General features: G+C 46.6%; 2 protein-coding genes across 2 annotated transcripts; one reads left to right on the top strand and one right to left on the bottom strand.

Annotated features, from left to right (window-relative positions):
- Positions 1 to 1,827: 1,827 nt before the first annotated feature.
- On the top strand, positions 1,828 to 7,331 carry LOC118091898 (cathelicidin-related peptide Oh-Cath). The gene is made up of 4 exons (XM_035129479.3): positions 1,828 to 2,101; positions 3,809 to 3,916; positions 4,990 to 5,073; positions 6,755 to 7,331. Exons 1-4 carry the CDS (start codon positions 1,916 to 1,918, stop codon positions 6,938 to 6,940), a joined length of 564 nt encoding a protein of 187 aa, XP_034985370.3. The 5' UTR covers positions 1,828 to 1,915; the 3' UTR covers positions 6,941 to 7,331.
- A 2,206-nt stretch (positions 7,332 to 9,537) lies between these two features.
- Positions 9,538 to 18,672, bottom strand: LOC118079274 (cathelicidin-4). The gene is made up of 4 exons (XM_035103302.3): positions 16,546 to 18,672; positions 12,827 to 12,934; positions 12,311 to 12,397; positions 9,538 to 11,207 (listed from the first exon to the last, which is right to left on the bottom strand). The coding sequence occupies exons 1-4, from the start codon at positions 16,732 to 16,734 to the stop codon at positions 11,079 to 11,081; spliced, it is 513 nt and encodes a 170-aa protein (XP_034959193.3). The 5' UTR covers positions 16,735 to 18,672; the 3' UTR covers positions 9,538 to 11,078.
- Positions 18,673 to 18,921: the final 249 nt, after the last annotated feature.

Raw genomic sequence — 18,921 nt, 5'->3', positions numbered from 1 at the left:
GTGTGGTGGAGTCTCCTTCTTTGGAGGTCTTTAAGCAGAGGCTTGACAGGCATATGTCAGGAATGCTTTGATGGTGTTTCCTGCTTGTCAGGGGGTTGGACTGGATGGCCCTTGTGGTCACTTCCAACTCTATGATTCTATGTTTCATAAGCACACAGTAAGGTTGGTTTTCCAATAGCTTTGTAAACAAGCTTTTTTGTTTCCCTGCGAATGTCTCGGTCCTCAAACACTCTGCACTTCAATCGGGAGAAAGCCACACTCGCAGAGCTCAGGCAATGCTGGATTCCGGCATCAATGTTGGCCCTTGTGGAAGGATAACTGCCCAGGTAGGAGAAGTGATCAACATTTTCCAACGTTACACCATTGAGTTGGATTTGTGGCCAGAGATTATCAGCTCATGCTTTAGGGATTATGGCTGCCCTCACTCATGTCCCAAGCTCCCACCTTCTTGATAGCCATTTCCTTCCTGAACAGAACAACATTGGAGTGGCGTAAATCAAACACTGAGTGATTTTCTGAAGGTTTTCTGCTACAAGGGAAGGCAAATAAATGTACTATGTAACCTTGAACAAGATACAATGTAGCAAAACTGTGGTGGGTTTTATCGGGATATTTATAAAAGGAGATCATGGCCACTGGTCCCATCACCTCCTGGCAAATAGAAGGGGAAGAAATGGAGGCAGTGAGAGATTTTACTTTCTTGGGCTCCTTGATCACTGCAGATGGTGACAGCAGTCACGAAATTAAAAGACGCCTGCTTCTTGGGAGAAAAGCAATGACAAACCTAGACAGCATCTTAAAAAGCAGAGACATCACTTTGCCGACAAAGGTCCGTATGGTTCAAGCTATGGTTTTCCCAGTAGTGATGTATGGAAGTGAGAGCTGGACCATAAAGAAGGCTGATCGCCAAAGAATGGATGCTTTTGAATTATGGTGCTGGAGGAGACTCTTGAGAGTCCCATGGACTGCAAGAAGATCAAACCTATCCATTCTGAAGGAAATCAGCCCTGAGTGCTCACTGGAAGGACAGATCCTGAAGCCAAGGCTCCAATACTTTGGCCACCTCATGAGAAGAGAAGACTCCCTGGAAAAGACCCTGATGTTGGGGAAGATTGAGGGCACAAGGAGAAGGGGATGACAAAGGACGAGATGGTTGGACAGTGTTCTCGAAGCTACCAACCTGAGTTTGACCAAACTGTGAGAGGCAGTGGTAGACAGGAGTGCCTGGCGTGCTATGGTCCATGGGGTCACGAAGAGTTGGACACGACTGAACGACTAAACAACAACAATTTATAAAATTGAATGGCGTCGGTTTGGGGCATGGTCTGGGGGTTTAACTGGAAACCCCCCCCCCAATAAATTCCGATAACAGGGGGTGGGCATCCTTCTCTTGAATTGGTGCTGCTTCCTTACGCCTGAGTGCTTTGTGGTTGGGAAACGGTTGTGCAGTTTTGCCGGCCCCACAACTGAGTGTGTGTTGTTGTTGTTTTAATTAAAAAATAAATATTTATTAAAAAATAAGGTCCACAGGTGGTGTTCTTTATGCTCTGCAGCTAAAAGAAATAGGAACTGCAATCAGTGGGGATCATTAGACAGGAAGGAAAGCATTGCTTCACCTTTGAAGTTGCAGAAATCCCCCACCCCAAAATCTGGACTATTGCAATTTCCTTTTGAGCAGAGGAAAGTGAAAATAGGGAAATTCCTTCCCAAGATGCTCTGCTGGCTCGGTGACGCCTTGAATGACACGCATGACTTGTGATACGGCCAGGGGTGGGAATTAGTTGGGAAAGTCCCCACGAGGGCTTTCCTCTCCCCACCCAGAGAATCTCAGCATTTAAGTAGCATATAAAAAGGACCTCATTTGGGGACCAAATAAGAGACTGAGATCCGGCTGCAGCCTTTCCTTGAAGCCAAGATGATGAGCTGCCTTTGGAAAGTCTTGGTCATCATTGGCTTTTCTGCGGCCGCCGTTGCTCTGGCCCCTCATCGAGTGGTGCTGAGCTATGAGGAAGCCGTTTCCTTAACCGCTGAACTCTACAGCCAAAAGGCAGGTGTGGCTTTTGCCTTCCGGCTCCTGGAAGCCAAGCCACAGCCAGACTGGGTAAGTGAGCGGCCAGATTCGCTGTGTCGTGCAGAGTGTTGCCCACTGAACAGCGCTTGACCGTTTCTCCGAAAATAAGACACCGTCTTATATTTGTTTTTTCCTCAAAAAAACACACTATGGCTTATTTTCAGAGGATGTCTTATTTTTTTCTCCTTCTCCTGCCGCAGCCGGCATTGCTGCTGCGCCTATTACTGTGTCTTATTTTTTGGGGTGTGGCTTATATTCCTTGAATGCTTAAAAATCCTGCTATGGCTTATTTTATGGCTACGGCTTATTTTCGGAGAAACAGGGGGGGTATGTGACTTGGCACCAACCGGTGCCGCCCCACCTCAGTTTTCTTCTGTAAAATGGACCCTTTAACTATACTCTGGTATATTTTACGCCGGATTATTGCGATGCTCGTCACTGCTCATGTATATGTTTCTGTGTGTGTATGATTTTATTACTGGTAGCATCAAACAGGGCCGAAACTAGGCTTTATTTCACCCGGGTCAAAAAAAACCCAAAAACCAACTGGCGGGACCCTTCCCCCCCCCAGTAGGTAAGTCTCTAGTCTGGCATCAAATTACACAAATTCTGTATAGCATACAACCTAAAGTTGTTCTCTTTCATTTCATAAAATTTATATACTGCCCGACTTTGGAAAACCTCCGTGTTGTTTATAGAAAGAATAAAACAGCACGATCAATTCCTCGAAACATTTAAAACGATTATTTATTTATTTTCTTTTTGGGAAATCCAACCACAGACTATAAACACACCAGCAGTTTAAATTTCTGGGGTGGGCTGTCGTGAGTCAAAATGGGCACGTCCTTTACACTGAGCTGCCTCGAAGCAAACAAGTAATAATAATAAAATGCAAGGCACTTGTCTTAAGTTTGATTGGAAGCCAGTTCTACAGTGGTTCTGAAGTGGAGCTGTTCCACTTGGCACCGGCTCAGCTCCACAATTAAAAAGAGCTTCAAAAAGCTGTCGGGCAGAGCGGTGATGCTCAGAAATTAATTTCTTAAAAAAAATATGTTTATTGATTTTATAACAGACAACAAACACAACAAAAATAACAACAACAACAAAACATTCAAAATACAAAAATACAGAAATACAAAACCACCAAAATACAAAAAAATAAAAAAATTCTTATTTCATAGTCTCACTTTTTACTTAAAAAAATTACTTAAAAATTGACTTAATTCTATATCTTATCTTCCTTGATATTTACCTTCTCTACTATTCCATTTATTTCTACATACCTATAACTACTTCTAACAATACTTATTTCTTAACTTGTTACTATCTACATCCTCCTTGTATCTCCTTCACTTCCATTGGTTCTACTCTATTATATGCTTATTCTTTAAATAAACTCTAAATTTCTTCCAGTCTTCTTCCACTGTTTCTTCACTCCGATCTCGAAGCCTCCCGGTTACCCCAGACAATTCCATATATTCTATCAACTTCTTCTGCCATTCATCCACTATTGATATAATTCACATTATTTAATCATTGACTCATTATTTATTTCTACTTAACCTCTAATTTTTTCCTTAAAATATTCCAAAAATATGCTAAACTATTATTTCTATCCCATCTGATATATTAAATTATAAACGATGCTCAGAAATTAATCCCCGCCAGGGACTGGAAAGATGGAGCCGTTCCCAGAATTCATGGTTATCTCCCTGGGAATGTCCATCTTCTTCTTAGGACCCTCGGAGTGAAGACCCTCAGAATCTGGAATTCACCATGAAAGAGACGACGTGCTCAGCTGCTGAAGTGCTGACTGTGGCCGACTGCGACTTTAAGGAAGATGGGGTAAGCGGCCCCACGTATTTCCCCTATACCTGAGCCTTCCCCAATTGGACCACAACTTGCATCAACCCCAGCATCACACAACCACGTTGGCCAAGGCTGATGGAGGTTGTGGTGCCAAACAGCTGGAGGGCACCAAGTTGGAATCCAGGCCTATCAGGGCCAGGGCCGGATTTAGGTTTGATGCGGCCCTCAGCTACTGAAGGTCATGGGGCCCTTTCTATGTCCAGCTGTCCTTTGTCAGCAACAAATGGCCGCTGTTTTCTTGTGTTGAATATATGCTATATGGTAATTTGTGGACCTAATAGGTCTCTAAAGCCATTTGCCAGGAGTCAGCAAACTTTTTCAGCAGGGGGCCAGTCCACTGTCCCTCAGACCTTGTGGGGGGCCGGACTATATTTTGAAAAAAAATATGAACAAATTCCTACGCCCCAGAAATAACCCTGAGAGGCATTTTAAATAAAAGGACACATTCTACCCATGTAAAAACATGCTGATTCCTGGACCGTCCGTGGGCCGGATTGAGAAGGTGATTGGGCCGCATCCGGCCCATGGGCCTAAGGTTGCCTACCCCAGGTCTAGCTCTTCTGAGCTCCAGATCACCTCCACTCACTCTCAGAACCCCTTCCAGGGCCGGATTTAGGTTTGATGAGGCCCTCAGCTACTGAAGGTAATGGGGCCCTTTATATGTCCAGCTGTCCTTTGTCAACAACAAATTGTTGCTGCTTTTTGTGTTGAATATATGCTATATGGTAATTTATGTACCTAATAGGTGTCTAAAGCCATTTGCACATGTTGCCCTGCAACCAGTCCATGCAGAATGTAGGCACCCTATATATAAAAATGAGCAAACCAGGGATATTTGAGGGAGCAGGCTAGCAGGCGGGGCCCATTGATTTCATCATAGGAGCCTACACAACACACAAACACTGTTGCTGTATGTAGGTTTTATTTTATTTGTGTTTTATCTTATATTTTGGAAATGTACATCCAGTTTTTTTCCTTTAATTTTTGCCCCCCCCCCAAGAGAGTTATTAGTATTAGTATTATTAATTGAATTTATTGAATTTCTGCAGGTGGTGAAGGAGTGTTCCGGAACATTCTCCAACCAGCAGCAGGCTCCTGTCCAGCTCAGTTGTGACCCCATGGGTCAGAAGGAGGCAAGTTTACCTCAGGAGTGAATATGGGGAAGGGGCGACATTCCTCTGGTGATGGCAGGGAATAGAAGACTCTTTTCTTCTTCCGGTTGATTTTCTCTCCTAACTGCCCAGAGGAGCGAAACCAGAAATTTAGCGCATGGATGAAAAACCTTAGACCTGTATTATGCAACAGGAAGTGCAAAACAGGGAAAACTTTCCTTTAAACGGTCATTTGCCAACCTTTCTCCCATGTATAGACTACAACTCCCATCAGCACCAGCCATTGCATGATGGGAGTTGTAGTCCAACATCTGGCAGGCCTCAGGTTAGTGAAACCTGCCTTGCAGTGTAACAGAGATGGACAAGACTTGTTTCACAGCAGGGACGAGGGCGCCGTCTTCCAGATCGCTATTTGCCGGTCCTCCACATGCCAAATAAATAAGATTTTCTCAGAGGAGAAACCTGCCCAGTACACTGAAGCAGAGGAGGAGAGGTTGGTGGCCTTAGCATGCGTGTCTAAGGTCAAAACAGCCACTTTGATTTTGAAATATTCTCTAGGCTCTGGGCATCCTCTGCTCTGAGCTGTTTGGCTCGGCTCAGCCCAAAGGCGGCTTGCTTTTTCACTTATGCTTCTTGTTTACCTAAGAGGGTTAAACAAGTGTGTGGAGAATATGAAGCACTAGCTAAAATGGAGCATCCATCTTCAGAGGCAGTCTACCTCGGAGAACATGATGCTGGGGACAAAGAATGAACAGCCGGCACATGAACACCTTGCTTGCAGACACAACCTCACAGGGCTTTTTTTTCAGCTGGAACTTGCCAGAACTCAGCTCTGGCACCTCTCAGGTGGGCACCATTGCCATTATAAGAGAAGAAGGGTTCGTGGTGAGTTCCGGCACCTCTTTTTCTAGAGAAATAGCACTGCGCCCCCCAAGACATGCTGGTTCTCAAACGAATTGGTACCATACCTGCCAAGTTGCTGTCGGAGAAATAAGGGACCGGGCAGAAGTAGCAGACCAGAAGTAGCGCTGCCGCCATTTTGGAACTGGGCGGAGCATGCTCAGAAGTGACTTTTGATGCTGCTTTGCCCAGTTCCAAAATGGCCGCCACGCCAGAATAAACCGGGGGGAAACAAAAAAATCCGTTTTTTCAGCTAGGAACAGCTGGAAAAACGGGAATTTCCTGGGGAATACGGGAGACTTGGCAGCTATGATTGGTACTAAAAAAACCTGGAACTGCAAACCCAGAAATAACTGTTTCGGTTTGCGAACTTTTTTCAGAAGCTGAACATGCTCCATTTTGACCACCACACTTCCCGTTTTGAGTGTTACGCTGAGGTCTGTCTGTTTTTGCTATTTATTTTGTGTTTTTGTTTTTGCAGCTTTTTTGTTTTGTTTTTGCGACTGTGTGGAACCCAGTTCAGCTACTGATCGATTGACTGTGTGACTGCAGTACATTGTTTACTGCTTTCATTTCATGGATCAATGGAACTATCTCGTTAGATAGTAAAATTCATGTTGAACTGCTGTTTTAGGGGTTGTTTTTACAAGTCTGCAACAGATGAATCCCGTTTGGCATTACTTTCTATGGAAAAGTGTGCCTTGGTTTTGGAACGCTTTGGTTTTGGAGCGGACTTCTGGAACGGATTAAGTTTGAGAACCAAGGTACCAATGTACTCACTCTGCTTCTCTTCTCCCTCTAGCGGATTCGTGCCAGGAGGGGTGCGGTTCGTGATTTCATAATGAAATTCATGAATAAGTTCAGGAAGCATCGGCCTGGAAGTTTGTCTTTGTTTTCGGACACGCAGGAGGTTGGTGTGGACGTGCTGGGTGAGAAGTTGGGGACGGTACCACCCAAGGGAGGAGAAGAAGAAGAGTTTGTATTTTAAATCCCGCTTTATCACTACCCGAAGGAGTCTCAAAGCAGCTAACATTCTCCTTTCCCTTCCTCCCCCACAACAAACACTCTGTAAGGTGAGTGGGGCTGAGAGACTTCAAAGAAGTGTGACTAGCCCAAGGTCACCCAGCAGCTGCATGTGGAGGAGCGGGCCGGGGACGTGAACCCGGTTCCCCAAATTACGAGTCCACCGCTCTTAACCACTACACCACCATCGTTGCTGTGGGTGTTTTAACAGAGCCTGACAAAGACTTTCCTGCTTTAGGACCGACACAAGGCAGGATCAGGCCCCTTGCCTGCAAAGCAGTTTCTTCTGCTGAATGCTGCCTTCGATTTCCCGCCTGCTTGTAATATGTTCAGAATAAATTGTTGCGCTGTTTGAATCCTGCTGTTCCTCCTCGCTACTCATTTTTACCAGATCAGGCCTGTCTTTTGCAAATAAATAAATAAATAAATAAATAAATAAATAACATAGAATCATAGTGTTGGAAGCCATCTAGTCCAGCCTCCTTGAAATGGAAATGAAATGAAACCAGTGCGTTTCCGAGCACAGTTCAAACTGTTGGTGCTGACCTTTAAAGCCCTAAACAGCCTCGGTCCAGTATACCTGAAGGAGCGTCTCCACCTCCATCGTTCTGCCCGGACACTGAGGTCCAGCGCCGAGGGCCTTCTGGCGGTTCCCTCGCTGCGAGAAGCCAAGTTACAGGGAACCAGGCAGAGGGCCTTCTCGGTGGTGGCATCCGCCCTGTGGAACGCCCTCCCACCAGATGTCAAAGAGAAAAACAATTACCAGATTTTTAGAAGGCATCTGAAGGGAGCCCTGTTTAGGGAGGCTTTTAATGTTTAATCGATTGTTTTCTTTTATTTTTCTGTTGGAAGCCGCCCAGAGTGGCTGGGGAGGTTCAGCCAGATGGGTGGGGTATAATAAATAAATAAATAAATAAATAAATAAATAAATAAATATTATTATTATTATCTCAGCCAAAGCATCCATGGCAGATGGCCATCCAACCTCTGCTTAAAAACAGGGTTGCAATACGTCCGGAATTTCACAGACACAGCCTGTTTTCAGCCCTTGTAAGCTGAAATGTCGGGGGGGGGGGCACTCACAACCTCCTGAGGAACTCTGTTCCACTATTGAACTACTGTTACTATCAGAAAGTTCTCCCTGGCATTGAGTCTGAATCTCCTTCCTTGTAATTTGAAGCCATTGGTTCGAGTCCTGCCCTCCAGAGCAGGAGGGAAAAAAGCTTGTTCCCTCTTCCATGTGACATCCTTTAAGATATTTGAAGATGGCTCTCATGTCTCCTCTCAGCCTCTTCTTATCCAGGCTAAACATACTCAACTCCTTCAACCGTTCCTCATCAGGCTCGGTTTCCTGATCCTTGATCATCTTGGTCTCCCTCTTCTGCACACCTTCCAGCTTGTCAATATCCTTCTTAAATTGTGGTTCCTAGAACTGGACCAGTATTCCAGGTGTGTCCAAATTTAGTTGGAGTGGCAACTCAACATTTTATTGTCATGTGGATTTTTTTTTGACATTGGTCTTTGGGTCCCGTTGACCATGTGCATTTTAACTGCAGACTTTATAACCAATGTGCCTGAGGTATCCAGGCCAGTTTTACTTTGCCTCCCTAAAGGTAAAGGCAAAGGGACCCCTGACCATTAGGTCCAGTCACGGACGACTGGAGTTGTGGTGCTCATCTTGCTTTACTGGCCGAGGGAACCGGCGTACAGCTTCCGGGTCATGTGGCCAGCATGACTAAGCTGCTTCTGGCGAAACCAGAGCAGCACACGGAAACGCCGTTTACCTTACCACCGGAGCAGTACCTATTTATCTACTTGCACGTTGACGTGCTTTCGAACTGCTAGGTTGGCAGGAGCTGGGACCAAGCAACAGGAGCTCACCCCATTGCAGGGATTTGAACCGTTGACCTTCTGATCGGCAAGCCCTAGGCTCAGTGGTTTAGTCATATGGAATTTGTCAAAGTATTTATAGTACTTACAAAATTGTTCACAATAAGAGCACCAGCCATCTGGTTGCAGGATATTGCTTCGGAAGCTCTAAAAACATACTGTCACCCAAGCAATGTCAGATATAACAAACTGAGTATTATAAATTGTGCCGATGATTGTGGCAAGTATCTGTGGGATGGCCGAGTTTGCATTTGACCATTGAGCAGGTCAATGAAATACTGGATGGTTGCCAGACACAGTCTTGGATCATTATTGACAAAGGGGCAATGGTATTATTTCTTATCTTGACTAAGCAAAGCACATAACCCTTAGCTTAACTATTAACTAATCCTGGCAACAAGTTTGGTGATGGTTTGCCAAAAGGTAGTTGCAAAAGGTGTTTTATTATTACTATTCATTTTTTATTGAAGGTTTCCATGAGTGACTATTGCAGATAACCTCTGATGGAGCCTGCAAACCGAGTTGTAATCGTCACTCAAAGCAATTTATGTGCTATTTGTGGCAAAACGTCACCGGATCTGCCATGAGAGACCACATTAAAATGTAAAATTTGAGCCTTTCTGATGCTCGGTTGCAGGTGTTGACGCAGTGTTACAAGACACCAATGGAACCCAAAGTCGTAAAAAGTATTTATTGCACTAAGATTAAAAGCAGCCACTATTTCAGGCCACGACCCACGAGATTCAAGTTGGGGAAACGCTGGTCTATGAGAACCAGAGTGACTGTCAAACCCTACAATGAGTCTACAGTAATACTCTACCAGCGAAATGAGTTCAGGAAATCAATTATTCCCCCCTCCCCCATTATATTATAAGAATTTCCCTTATAAAAAAAGCGGTGAAGGGAGAAAAAAGTGAACGAATATAAAAATAATTACAAATGTCAGTTAGATTTCCACACATTAGTATACAAATGTGTAGAGTTGTATTAGGTAAAGGTAAAGGAACCCCTGACTGTTAGGTCCAGTCGTGGATGACTCTGGGGTTGCGGCGCTCATCTCGTTTTTCTGGCCGAGGGAGCCGGCATTTGTCCACAGACAGCTTCCAGGTCAGGCGGCCAGCATGACTAAGCCGATTCTGGCGAACCAGAGCAGCGCACGGAAACGCCGTTTACCTTCCTGCCAGAGCGGTACCTATTTATCTACTTGCACTTTGACGTGCTTTCGACCTCCTAGGCTGGCAGGAGCAGGGACCGAGCAATGGGAGCTCACCCCGTGGCGGGGATTCGAACCGCCGACCTTCTGATCAGCAAGCCCTCGGCTCTGTGGTTTAGACCACAGCGCCACCCGCGTCCCGCTAGAGTTGTATTATCCCAATACAAATTCCTTTATCAATAAGCTCGTATATAAAACACACAGAAACCTCAGTGGCATCTTCGTACACTAACAATATCACAAGTCTACGGTAATATTCTACCAGCTGAACGTGTTTGGAAAATCAACGATAGATGTCCATGGGACCAAAGGGCTTTCAGAAAGACCCTAGCTCCTGTGGGATGGAACACTGGGGCAGACAAGTCACAACAGTTCCTAGAGTGTCCACTAAGAGGAACTCACCTGGGGGGACACCTGACTAAGCTCAGTTCCTGTTCCTCCAGATATGCAGATGAGATGGATTAGCTGGCAGACAAAAGCCCCTAGCCAGCAGCCATTCTCTCTCTTAGCCATTTCTCCTTCCATGGGAACACATCTCCAGAGAATCTACAGTTAGGATGGTTCTCCCTCTCGGCCTGCTGCCAAGAGAGAGACCAGATGGAGCCTCACTTTACTAAGAAGACTCCAGATGTATATATTTGTAACTTTTCTACGTAAGCCTGCCTTTCTGAGATTACACTGTTAACTCAGGATGTCATGTGAGTAAACTCTATCTTATTTTAATACTATTGTGTTGTGTTTCTTTTAAGAGGGAAAAGGGGGATTTGCCAGGAAGTATAATATTGAAGTATAATATTGTTGCAGAGGTTCTAACAAACCTAACGCTCACGCTTTGCTGCGCACAAAAGGGGAATGTCACTCTGCTGATATTGGAAGCTTGCTAGCACAAGCTTGGATAGGATCTATCTAATAATATATCCTAATCCACATCCCTAACATTCCCACAGCTCCAAGAGGGACCCTCAGCTTGGCGTACAAGTGCTGGGGGGGGGGGGTGCCTCTACTCTTCTTCGGGGGCTGTAAGAGCTGCAGTAGAAAAGGAAGATGGGAAGTACTGCTCCACAAATATTCTGGGCTGGGCAGCTTCCATTGCTTGGGGTCTGGCATTCCTGCTGTTGGAGTTGTTTGCCTGCAAAGAGTCAGAAGAACGAGAGGAGGAGTCAACAGAGGTCTTCTTCCGCTTCCGTTCGGCAATAAAAAACACAAACAAAACAAGCAGCACAGGGATGCAATTGAAGCATCCAATTTGTTCAAACCCTCCAGCATTTCTCCGAGGAAAATAGGGACATCCTAAGACGTCCTAGGGACGTCCTAAGGCAGGCATCCCCAGACTTCGGCCCTCCAGATCTTCCCCGACCACTGGTCCTGTTAGCTAGGGATCATGGGAGTTGTAGGCCAAAACATCTGGAGGGCCGCAGTTTGGGGATGCCTGGCCTAAGGGAAAGCGGGACATTTCGGGATCAACTCAAAAACTGGGACTGGGCTTCTGTAAATCCCGGACTGTTCCTAGAAAATAGGGACACTTGGAGGGTCTGTTTGTTGTGAACCACCCTGAGATTTTGGATGAAGGGCAGAAGAAAGAAAGAAAGAATCATAGAATCATAGAGTTGAAAGAGACCACAAGGGCCATCCAGTCCAATCCCCTGCCAAGCACCATCAAAGCATTCCTGACATATGGCTGTGAAGCCTCTGCTTAAAGACCTCTAGAGAAGGAGACTCCACCACACTCCTTGGCAGCAAATTCCATTGTCGAACAGCTCTTACTGTCAGGAAGTTCTTCCTAATGTTTAGATGGGAATCTTCTTTCTTGTAGCTTGAATCCATTGCTCCATGTCCGCTTCTCTGGAGCAGCAGAAAACAACCTTTCTCCCTCCTCTATATGACATCCTTTTATATATTTGAACATGGCTATCATATCACCCCTTAACCTTCTCTTCTCCAGGCTAAACATGCCCAGCTCCCTAAGCCGTTCCTCATAAGGCATCGTTTCCAGGCCTTTGACCATTTTGGTTGCCCTCTTCTGGACACATTCCAGCTTGTCAGTATCCTTCTTGAACTGTGGTGCCCAGAACTGGACACAAGAAAGAAAGAAAGAAAGAAAGAAAGAAAGAAAGAAAGAAAGAAAGAAAGAAAGAAAGAAAGAAAGAAAGATTCCAGACGTATGGCAACCCGGACGTATAGCACTCCCAGTAATCCCATTTATGGTCCCAGTTCAGCTGGCAAACAGCTCACCTGCAACGGGTGGCAATTCACAGATGTCAGCGGTGAATCTTGCATGAAGTTATGAACTGAGACCTCGGCAGAACAGTCCCTGATGGTCTGGGGAGGAGAAGAATGGGTCAGGATTCTTAGGATTAAGCCCGAGCTTCTAGACCGGGGGGGGGGGGACGGGACCCAGAGGCGGAACTAGCTGCTGTGCACCCGGGGGAGGGGCTAGCTGCCCACGGGGGCAGCACGGGTGTCCCAGGGAGACGCCGCCCGGGGCGAACATTGCAGGGGGTGGGGCGGCAATGTCACCCGCCCAAGGATGACACCCGGGGCGGCCCGCAACCAACTTCCTCCACCAGTGGGGGGGGACCTGCATCGTGCCCCCCCCCAGAAGCTGTTGGACTCCAACTCCCATCAGCCCTGGCAAATGTGGTCAATGGCCAGGGACAATGGGAGTTATAGTTTAGCAACAACAGCAGCATTTGGAGGCCGGACCACGTGCAGCAGGTATTAGAACCAGAGCCTAACCCCGTCACTCACCCCTTTCGGTTTGTGTTTGCAGTCCCCAATCCTGTACTTGTCCGTTTTCTGACAGAGGGTCTCCTTGATGGTGAAGTCCATGCTGAAGTGAACCCCCCAGTCAAATCTCTATGAAACATAATAATAATAATAATAATAATAATAATAATAATAATGCAGTGGTGCCTCGCAATACGAATTTAATTTGTTCCATGAGTCAATTCGTTTTGCGAAAAATTCGTCTTGCGAATCACGGTTTCCCATAGGAATGCATTGAAAAAAAATTTTTGCCCATAGGAACGCATTAATTAAATTTCAATGTATTCCTATGGGAAACCATGATTCGCAAGACGAATTTTTCGCAAAACGAATTCGTCTTGCGAGTCACCATCAGATCACAAGAAAAAATCGTCTTGCCGGGCATTCGTCTTGCGAGGTACCACTGTAAATTTTTATTTATACCCTGTTCTCCCTGGCTGAGACTGGGCTGAGGGCAGCTAACACTAAATATATAATACATTAAAAACACAAAATCACGCGATTCGTTTAAAATACAATTGGAATCACATTTAAAATCACCCACAAATCATAACAGTAGGAGCAAGGAATTAAAAGTTCACCAGGCCCGGCCATTCGTGCTGGTTCCATATGGGGCGATACAAAGAGCCAAGGAGGCCACTTACATACAAAGAAGGGGGTCAGACTGGGCCCGGACCAAAGGTCTGATGGAACAGCTCCGTCTTGCAGGCCCTGTGGAAAGATGTCAAATCCCACAGGGCCCAGGTCTCTTGTGACAGAGCGTTCCACCAGACTGGAGGCCCCCAATAAAATATTTGAGGGTGGCTGGGCTCCCCCCCCAAAGTTGATGGGCATTGTCATTCAAGGAGTGTGTGCATGCCATGCCATGTGATTGATTATGCAGGGTGAGGCTTACCTGACCCCCCCCCCCAATATTTTATTCAAGTTTGCACCCCTGGGTGAGAGGAACCAGCTGGGGGACCCCCAAGGGAAGAAGGCTCAGAGCCCGGGGAGTGGCGGTGTGACGACGGTGAGGGGTCAGAGGGAAAAGGAGGAGAGGAGTGGGGAGAGGAGATGTAGGAAGCTGAAGAGGCAGCGGGATTTAGTGAGCAGGAAGAGTCTGTGGCAGAGAGCAGTGTAGAAGCTGAGGCAGGAGAGGAGTCTGGCTGGTGAAGAAGCAAACATGTCTCTCTGTCCTGCTGCAACAAACTCCCCTCCTCGTTGGCCTCCCAGAACCAGGAGAGGCATGAAGAGGAAGATGCAAAGGCCAGCATGCCGGCATAGTCTCAGATTGCTTGCAAAAGACCTGGGAAAGGCAGTGTGATGGCCTGGCATTTGGACTCAGAGGCTGAAGCTGAGGTGTTCCCGCCTGCACAAGGTTCCCTGCCTCCAGAACCAGCTGAGCCGGGTCTAGTGCCTGAGCCTGAAGGGTCCTCACCTGCGCAGGATCCTCAGGTGCAGTCATCAGCTGAGTCTGCTCTGGGCCCCGATGTGATGGAGGACCCATTGCCTGCAGCTGCTCCACTCCCAGCCCCGTCAGGGGAAGCCGAGGCTGCCCCTGGGTCCAGTAACCCACCAGCCTCTCCTGAGCTGCAGAGGCTCAGGGCAGAGAGGCGAAGGGAACTAAGTTCTTGCAGGAGGAGTGCTCACCTCCAGGCCAGAAGGAGAGGAGAGTCACCGGGGGATCAGGGCCGCCCCATGCCTTGGGGCAGATAAAAGCCAGCCAGACCCAGACCCAAGTTACATGAGCAACATAGTTGCTACCGTGAGCCCGCCTGTGACCTTGTGCCTTGCCCTGCTTCCTGCCTTGCTCCCTGCCGGACTGACCCCTTGCTGGACTCCTGGACCTAGGACTGGACTTTGACCTTGTTTACGGACAAACCCTTGGCGTGTTCCTGATCTCTGACTACCTGGCTAGACCCACGGACTGTTTCCTGACTCTGCTTTTGCCCAGTCCCTGGGCTTGGTTGCCTCGCTTGGACCTACTGCTGCTGACCTGGACTGCTGACCACAACTCTACTCAGCCCCGGGTGAGTTTCTGGTCATCCCTCCCAGCCCAGCCCACTACCTCATAGGGGGCAAGACCTACCAATGAAGATTTGCTGTGCTCATTAGGCTCGGCACTCCTGAGCAGATCCTGTTTCTTCTAGTAAAGAGTTAACTCCACCTACTGTGTGTGATTTATTGCTGGCTCGATCCTATAAATCACACACAGTAAGTGGAGTTAACTTACTGTGGTCTCTGCCTTCAAGGAGCTTGCAATCTACAGTCTTCCCCGCTACCTTTTTGGAAGGATGCAGGAAAAGTTCAGAAGCATTTTTAATGTATTTTGGTATTTGCTGGAAGCCGCCCAGAGTGGTGGGGGAAACCCAGCCAGATGGGCAGGGTATAAATAAAAAATAAAAATAAATAAAAAAGGACTTCTTCCCTCAGCTGGGCCCCAGCGCAGTCTTCCTCCAGAAACTCCCAGTACAGTACATTTTGAATGAGCGAGCCAGTGAGTCACTGAAGTGCTAGGGAAATGGTTGCATTTTTTTTAATAAAAGCAGCATAAACAAAGTGTTAACAGGAATTCAGTTGCTGCTCTTTATATGGAGTTATAGTGAGTTTAATGGGGGCTGTTTAAAAGCGAAGGCAGGAAAACATAAGATACTCACTCCTATTCCTTTTTAAACATTTTTTTTCTTGCGACATAATCAGGAGTTCCTGCATCCCAGGGGGTTGGATTAGATGACCGTTGGGGCCCCTTATGGCGCTACAATTTTTGGATTCTATAATGATCATTACTAACAACCCGAAGTTGCAGTAGCAGGACATTACACCACGCCGGACGCAAAGCAAATGGACAGTAAGTAATAAGAGGAAGAAGTCGTGACGCACCAAAATAAACCAAGGCATCCATATTCCCTGAGCTGAAATGGATGGTGACGTGGAGCATAGGAAATAAAATCCCACCAGATGACATAAAAGCTTTTTCGACCCTCCATCCCTCTGGAACACACTGTTTATATGTTACTTTTCCCAAAACAGCCAAAGTCTACGAGTTCTTATGGCGCAAAGACAAATGTAGATTCCACCCCCCTCCCCTTTTTCCTTTGCTGGGATCCTGAGATCCCAGCTGCATCTAACATCCACGTCAAAAGTTCTTTAGAAAGACAAGCTTGCATGTTGCAGGAAATTGCTTTGCAACAAGGTGCACATTTCTCAAAGATGCCAATTTAAAAAATATGCTTTATTGGGAGAGATTTGCACTAAAGTGATGATGAAATTTCAGGAGGATTTTTATTTTTATTGCAAAAAATGGATAACCGAATTTAAGACTGGAAGAACGAGAAACAGAGGAAATGTGCAAGAAAAACTTCAAGAAAGAAGATTCCACCTAAACATTAGGAAGAACTTCCTGACAGTAAGAGCTGTTCGGCAGTGGAATTTGCTGCCAAGGAGTGTGGTGGAGTCTCCTTCTTTGGAGGTCTTTAAGCAGAGGCTTGACAGGCATATGTCAAGAATGCTTTGATGGTGTTTCCTGCTCGGCAGGGGGTTGGACTGGATGGCCCTCGTGGTCTCTTCCAACTCTATGATTCTATGCATATAAGGGAAGATTGGCAGTAAAGTGCTGAATTTTCATCTGGAGCACTGAACATATGATTGGAAAGATGAGCAATGGAAAGAAGTTGAAAGTGACAGGAGAACATTTCAGGGAATTGAGCCCCTGCCATACTTACTGTTTTGCGTGTGCTCCTGATCTTCCACAGCCTGAAGACTGCTTGCTCACCTGATTCCTGGTTGTACTCTTCGACCGCCATCCTGGCTACGTTTCGGGGGAGCAGCGCCGGGGGGGATTCTGAGCCCGGGAGTGTTGCTGTGGAGACTCCCAGGACCCCCAATATCGCCCCTACCAGGAGGAGCTCCATAGCCGATCTTCTTCCCTGCCTCGAGCAAGAGAATTCTGCTGCCCTGCTCTCTCTATTCCCGGGACAGAGATAGAAGCCCCAGATCAAATACCAAACTGCGGGAGGATGCGAACTTGCTCAATCGACTTGGCAGAAAACTCCAGCCACCCACACCCTCCTAAAACCAACAGTGAATCCACTTGGGAATGTGCATCGCTGAGCTAGGATAACATGCAAGGCTTTCGGTTTCTATAGGAGCGGATACAGGACAAAGCAGGGAGAGAGCTTCCTTCTGCTCTTTGAGCCAGTTTCTTGGAAAGGAATCTTTATGCAGCTGGATAAACATGGTGCCTAAAAATTAATAAGGATATAGGGCACCGCTTGCAGGGAATCTGTTCCCTTCCTTGCTCAGCTGCAGGCTTCCAGCAGATCCCAAACAAAGCAGTGGGGCTCGGGGTGGAGCTCAGAGCTGGTGTCCAGGGCCCTACAGCATGGGGGGCTGACAAATAAGCACATAGTGGTATCTAATGCAGGAAGCAGGAAATAGGCATGCAAGGGGGCAGCTGGGGCCGGCTGGCCACAGGGTACCTCCTTATTTGAAAAAATCTTTTATAGGCAGTTGATTGGGGACGTGTGTGGCGCTGTGGTCTAAACCACAGAGCCTAGGGCTTGCCGATCAGAAGGTTGGTGGTTCGAATCCCCGCGACGGGGTGAGCTCCCGTTGTTTGGTCCCTACTCCTGCCCACCTAGCAGTTTGAAAGCACATCAAAGTGCAAGTAGATAAATAGGTACCGCTCCGGTGGGAAGGTAAATGGTGTTTCCGTGCGCTGCTCTGGCTTCGCCAGAAGCGGCTTAGTCATGCTGGCCACATGACCTGGAAACTCTCTGAGGACAAACGCCAGCTCCCTCGGCCAGTAAAGTGAGATGAGCGCCGCAACTCCAGAGTCGTCCGCAACTGGACCTAATGGTCAGGGGTCCCTTTACCTTTACCTTTAGGCAACTGACTGGGCACGTATATGGTTACAGAGGCTCATTTTATTATTTTTACTTGGGAAACACATTCTCCTTTTCAGCAGCAAAATGGAGCTTATTTCCAAGTACAGTGGTACCTCTACTTACGAAAGTTTCTACTTACAAATGGAGCTCCGTCCGCCATCTTGGATGCGGTTTAGATAGGATTTTTTCTACTTATGAATTTTTAGATAGGGTTGCTTCGACTTACGAATTTTTTCTCCCAATGCATTCCTATGGGATTCGACTTACAATTTTTTTCGACTTACGAATGTGTGTTCGGAACGCATTAAATTCGTAAGTAGCGGTACCACTGTACAGTGGAGTGGTTACCTTGGTTCTCCAACGTAATCCGTTCTGGAAGTCTGTTCAACTCCCGAAACCATTCGAAAACCAAGGCGCAGCTTCTGGTTGGCTGCAGGAGCTTCTTGCACTCAAGCAGGAGTTGCGTCGGATGTTGGGCTTCCGAAAAACATTTGCAAACTGGAACACTTCCTTCCAGGTTTGCAGTTGTTCAACAAATTACAGGTAGCACTGTAAATGCGTTCAGCATCAGGGCAGCAGAAGGAAACTCTGTTTTATTGCTGCAGTTGTCATGGTGCATGGATTTTAGGGAGCATAAAAATGTGAAAATGCACGTGCTCAGAGAATCTCTTTTTTTGTTGTTCAAGTCAGAAACTTAGAAGCGGTTGTGAAGCGCAGAACGACTATGGTGGCTGGGGTTGTGTGTGTGAGAGAAGAGAAACCTGCATTATGTGGTAATGCTAGAGATGTGGGGGAAAGTTGCTTTGGTTCTTTTAAAGGCAAATCTGCATAATCTGCATAATCTGCATAATCCAAAACAATATTTGAAGCAGAACACAGCCGTCCCTTGAAATTTGCTTTTCTCCGAATTTTGCAATCCAGTTCTCCAACCAAATACTGTGTACAAAAATAAATGCATACTGGTACATTAATTTTAACTTGGAGATGTCTGTTGGAGTGTTTGGTACTGTAATCTTCACCTTTCCACAATTTGTTGGCATTCGTCTGTCTCCAGAGACAATGGAGAAGCGCGTCTTTATGTTTCTTTCAATAGTTTTTGGTGATCGTGGGAATTTCCGAACCCCTGACCGATCCAGGACCCCCCACCAGACCATGGCTATCCACAATGGGTATATTTGTAAACACAAAAAAAATATTTCAGATGCCGGCAAG

Source organism: Zootoca vivipara, chromosome 11, assembly GCF_965207765.1.
Source record: "Zootoca vivipara chromosome 11, rZooViv2.hap1.1, whole genome shotgun sequence".
NCBI lineage: Eukaryota > Metazoa > Chordata > Lepidosauria > Squamata > Lacertidae > Zootoca > Zootoca vivipara.
This window is presented reverse-complemented; position numbering and strand designations above follow the sequence as displayed.

What these genes read in the sequence shown, in the direction of transcription:
- LOC118079274 (XM_035103302.3), bottom strand. Translation starts at nt 16,734, where the DNA reads ATGGAGCTCCTCCTGGTAGGGGCGATATTGGGGGTCCTGGGAGTCTCC. An exon ending in TCAGGAGCACACGCAAAACA is followed by an intron (nt 12,935 to 16,545) that starts GTAAGTATGGCA and finishes TATGTTTCATAG; the next exon opens with AGATTTGACTGGGGGGTTCA. An exon ending in GCAAACACAAACCGAAAGGG is followed by an intron (nt 12,398 to 12,826) that starts GTGAGTGACGGG and finishes TCTCCTCCCCAG; the next exon opens with ACCATCAGGGACTGTTCTGC.
- LOC118091898 (XM_035129479.3), top strand. Translation starts at nt 1,916, where the DNA reads ATGATGAGCTGCCTTTGGAAAGTCTTGGTCATCATTGGCTTTTCTGCG. An exon ending in CCAAGCCACAGCCAGACTGG is followed by an intron (nt 2,102 to 3,808) that starts GTAAGTGAGCGG and finishes TCTTCTTCTTAG; the next exon opens with GACCCTCGGAGTGAAGACCC. An exon ending in GCGACTTTAAGGAAGATGGG is followed by an intron (nt 3,917 to 4,989) that starts GTAAGCGGCCCC and finishes GAATTTCTGCAG; the next exon opens with GTGGTGAAGGAGTGTTCCGG.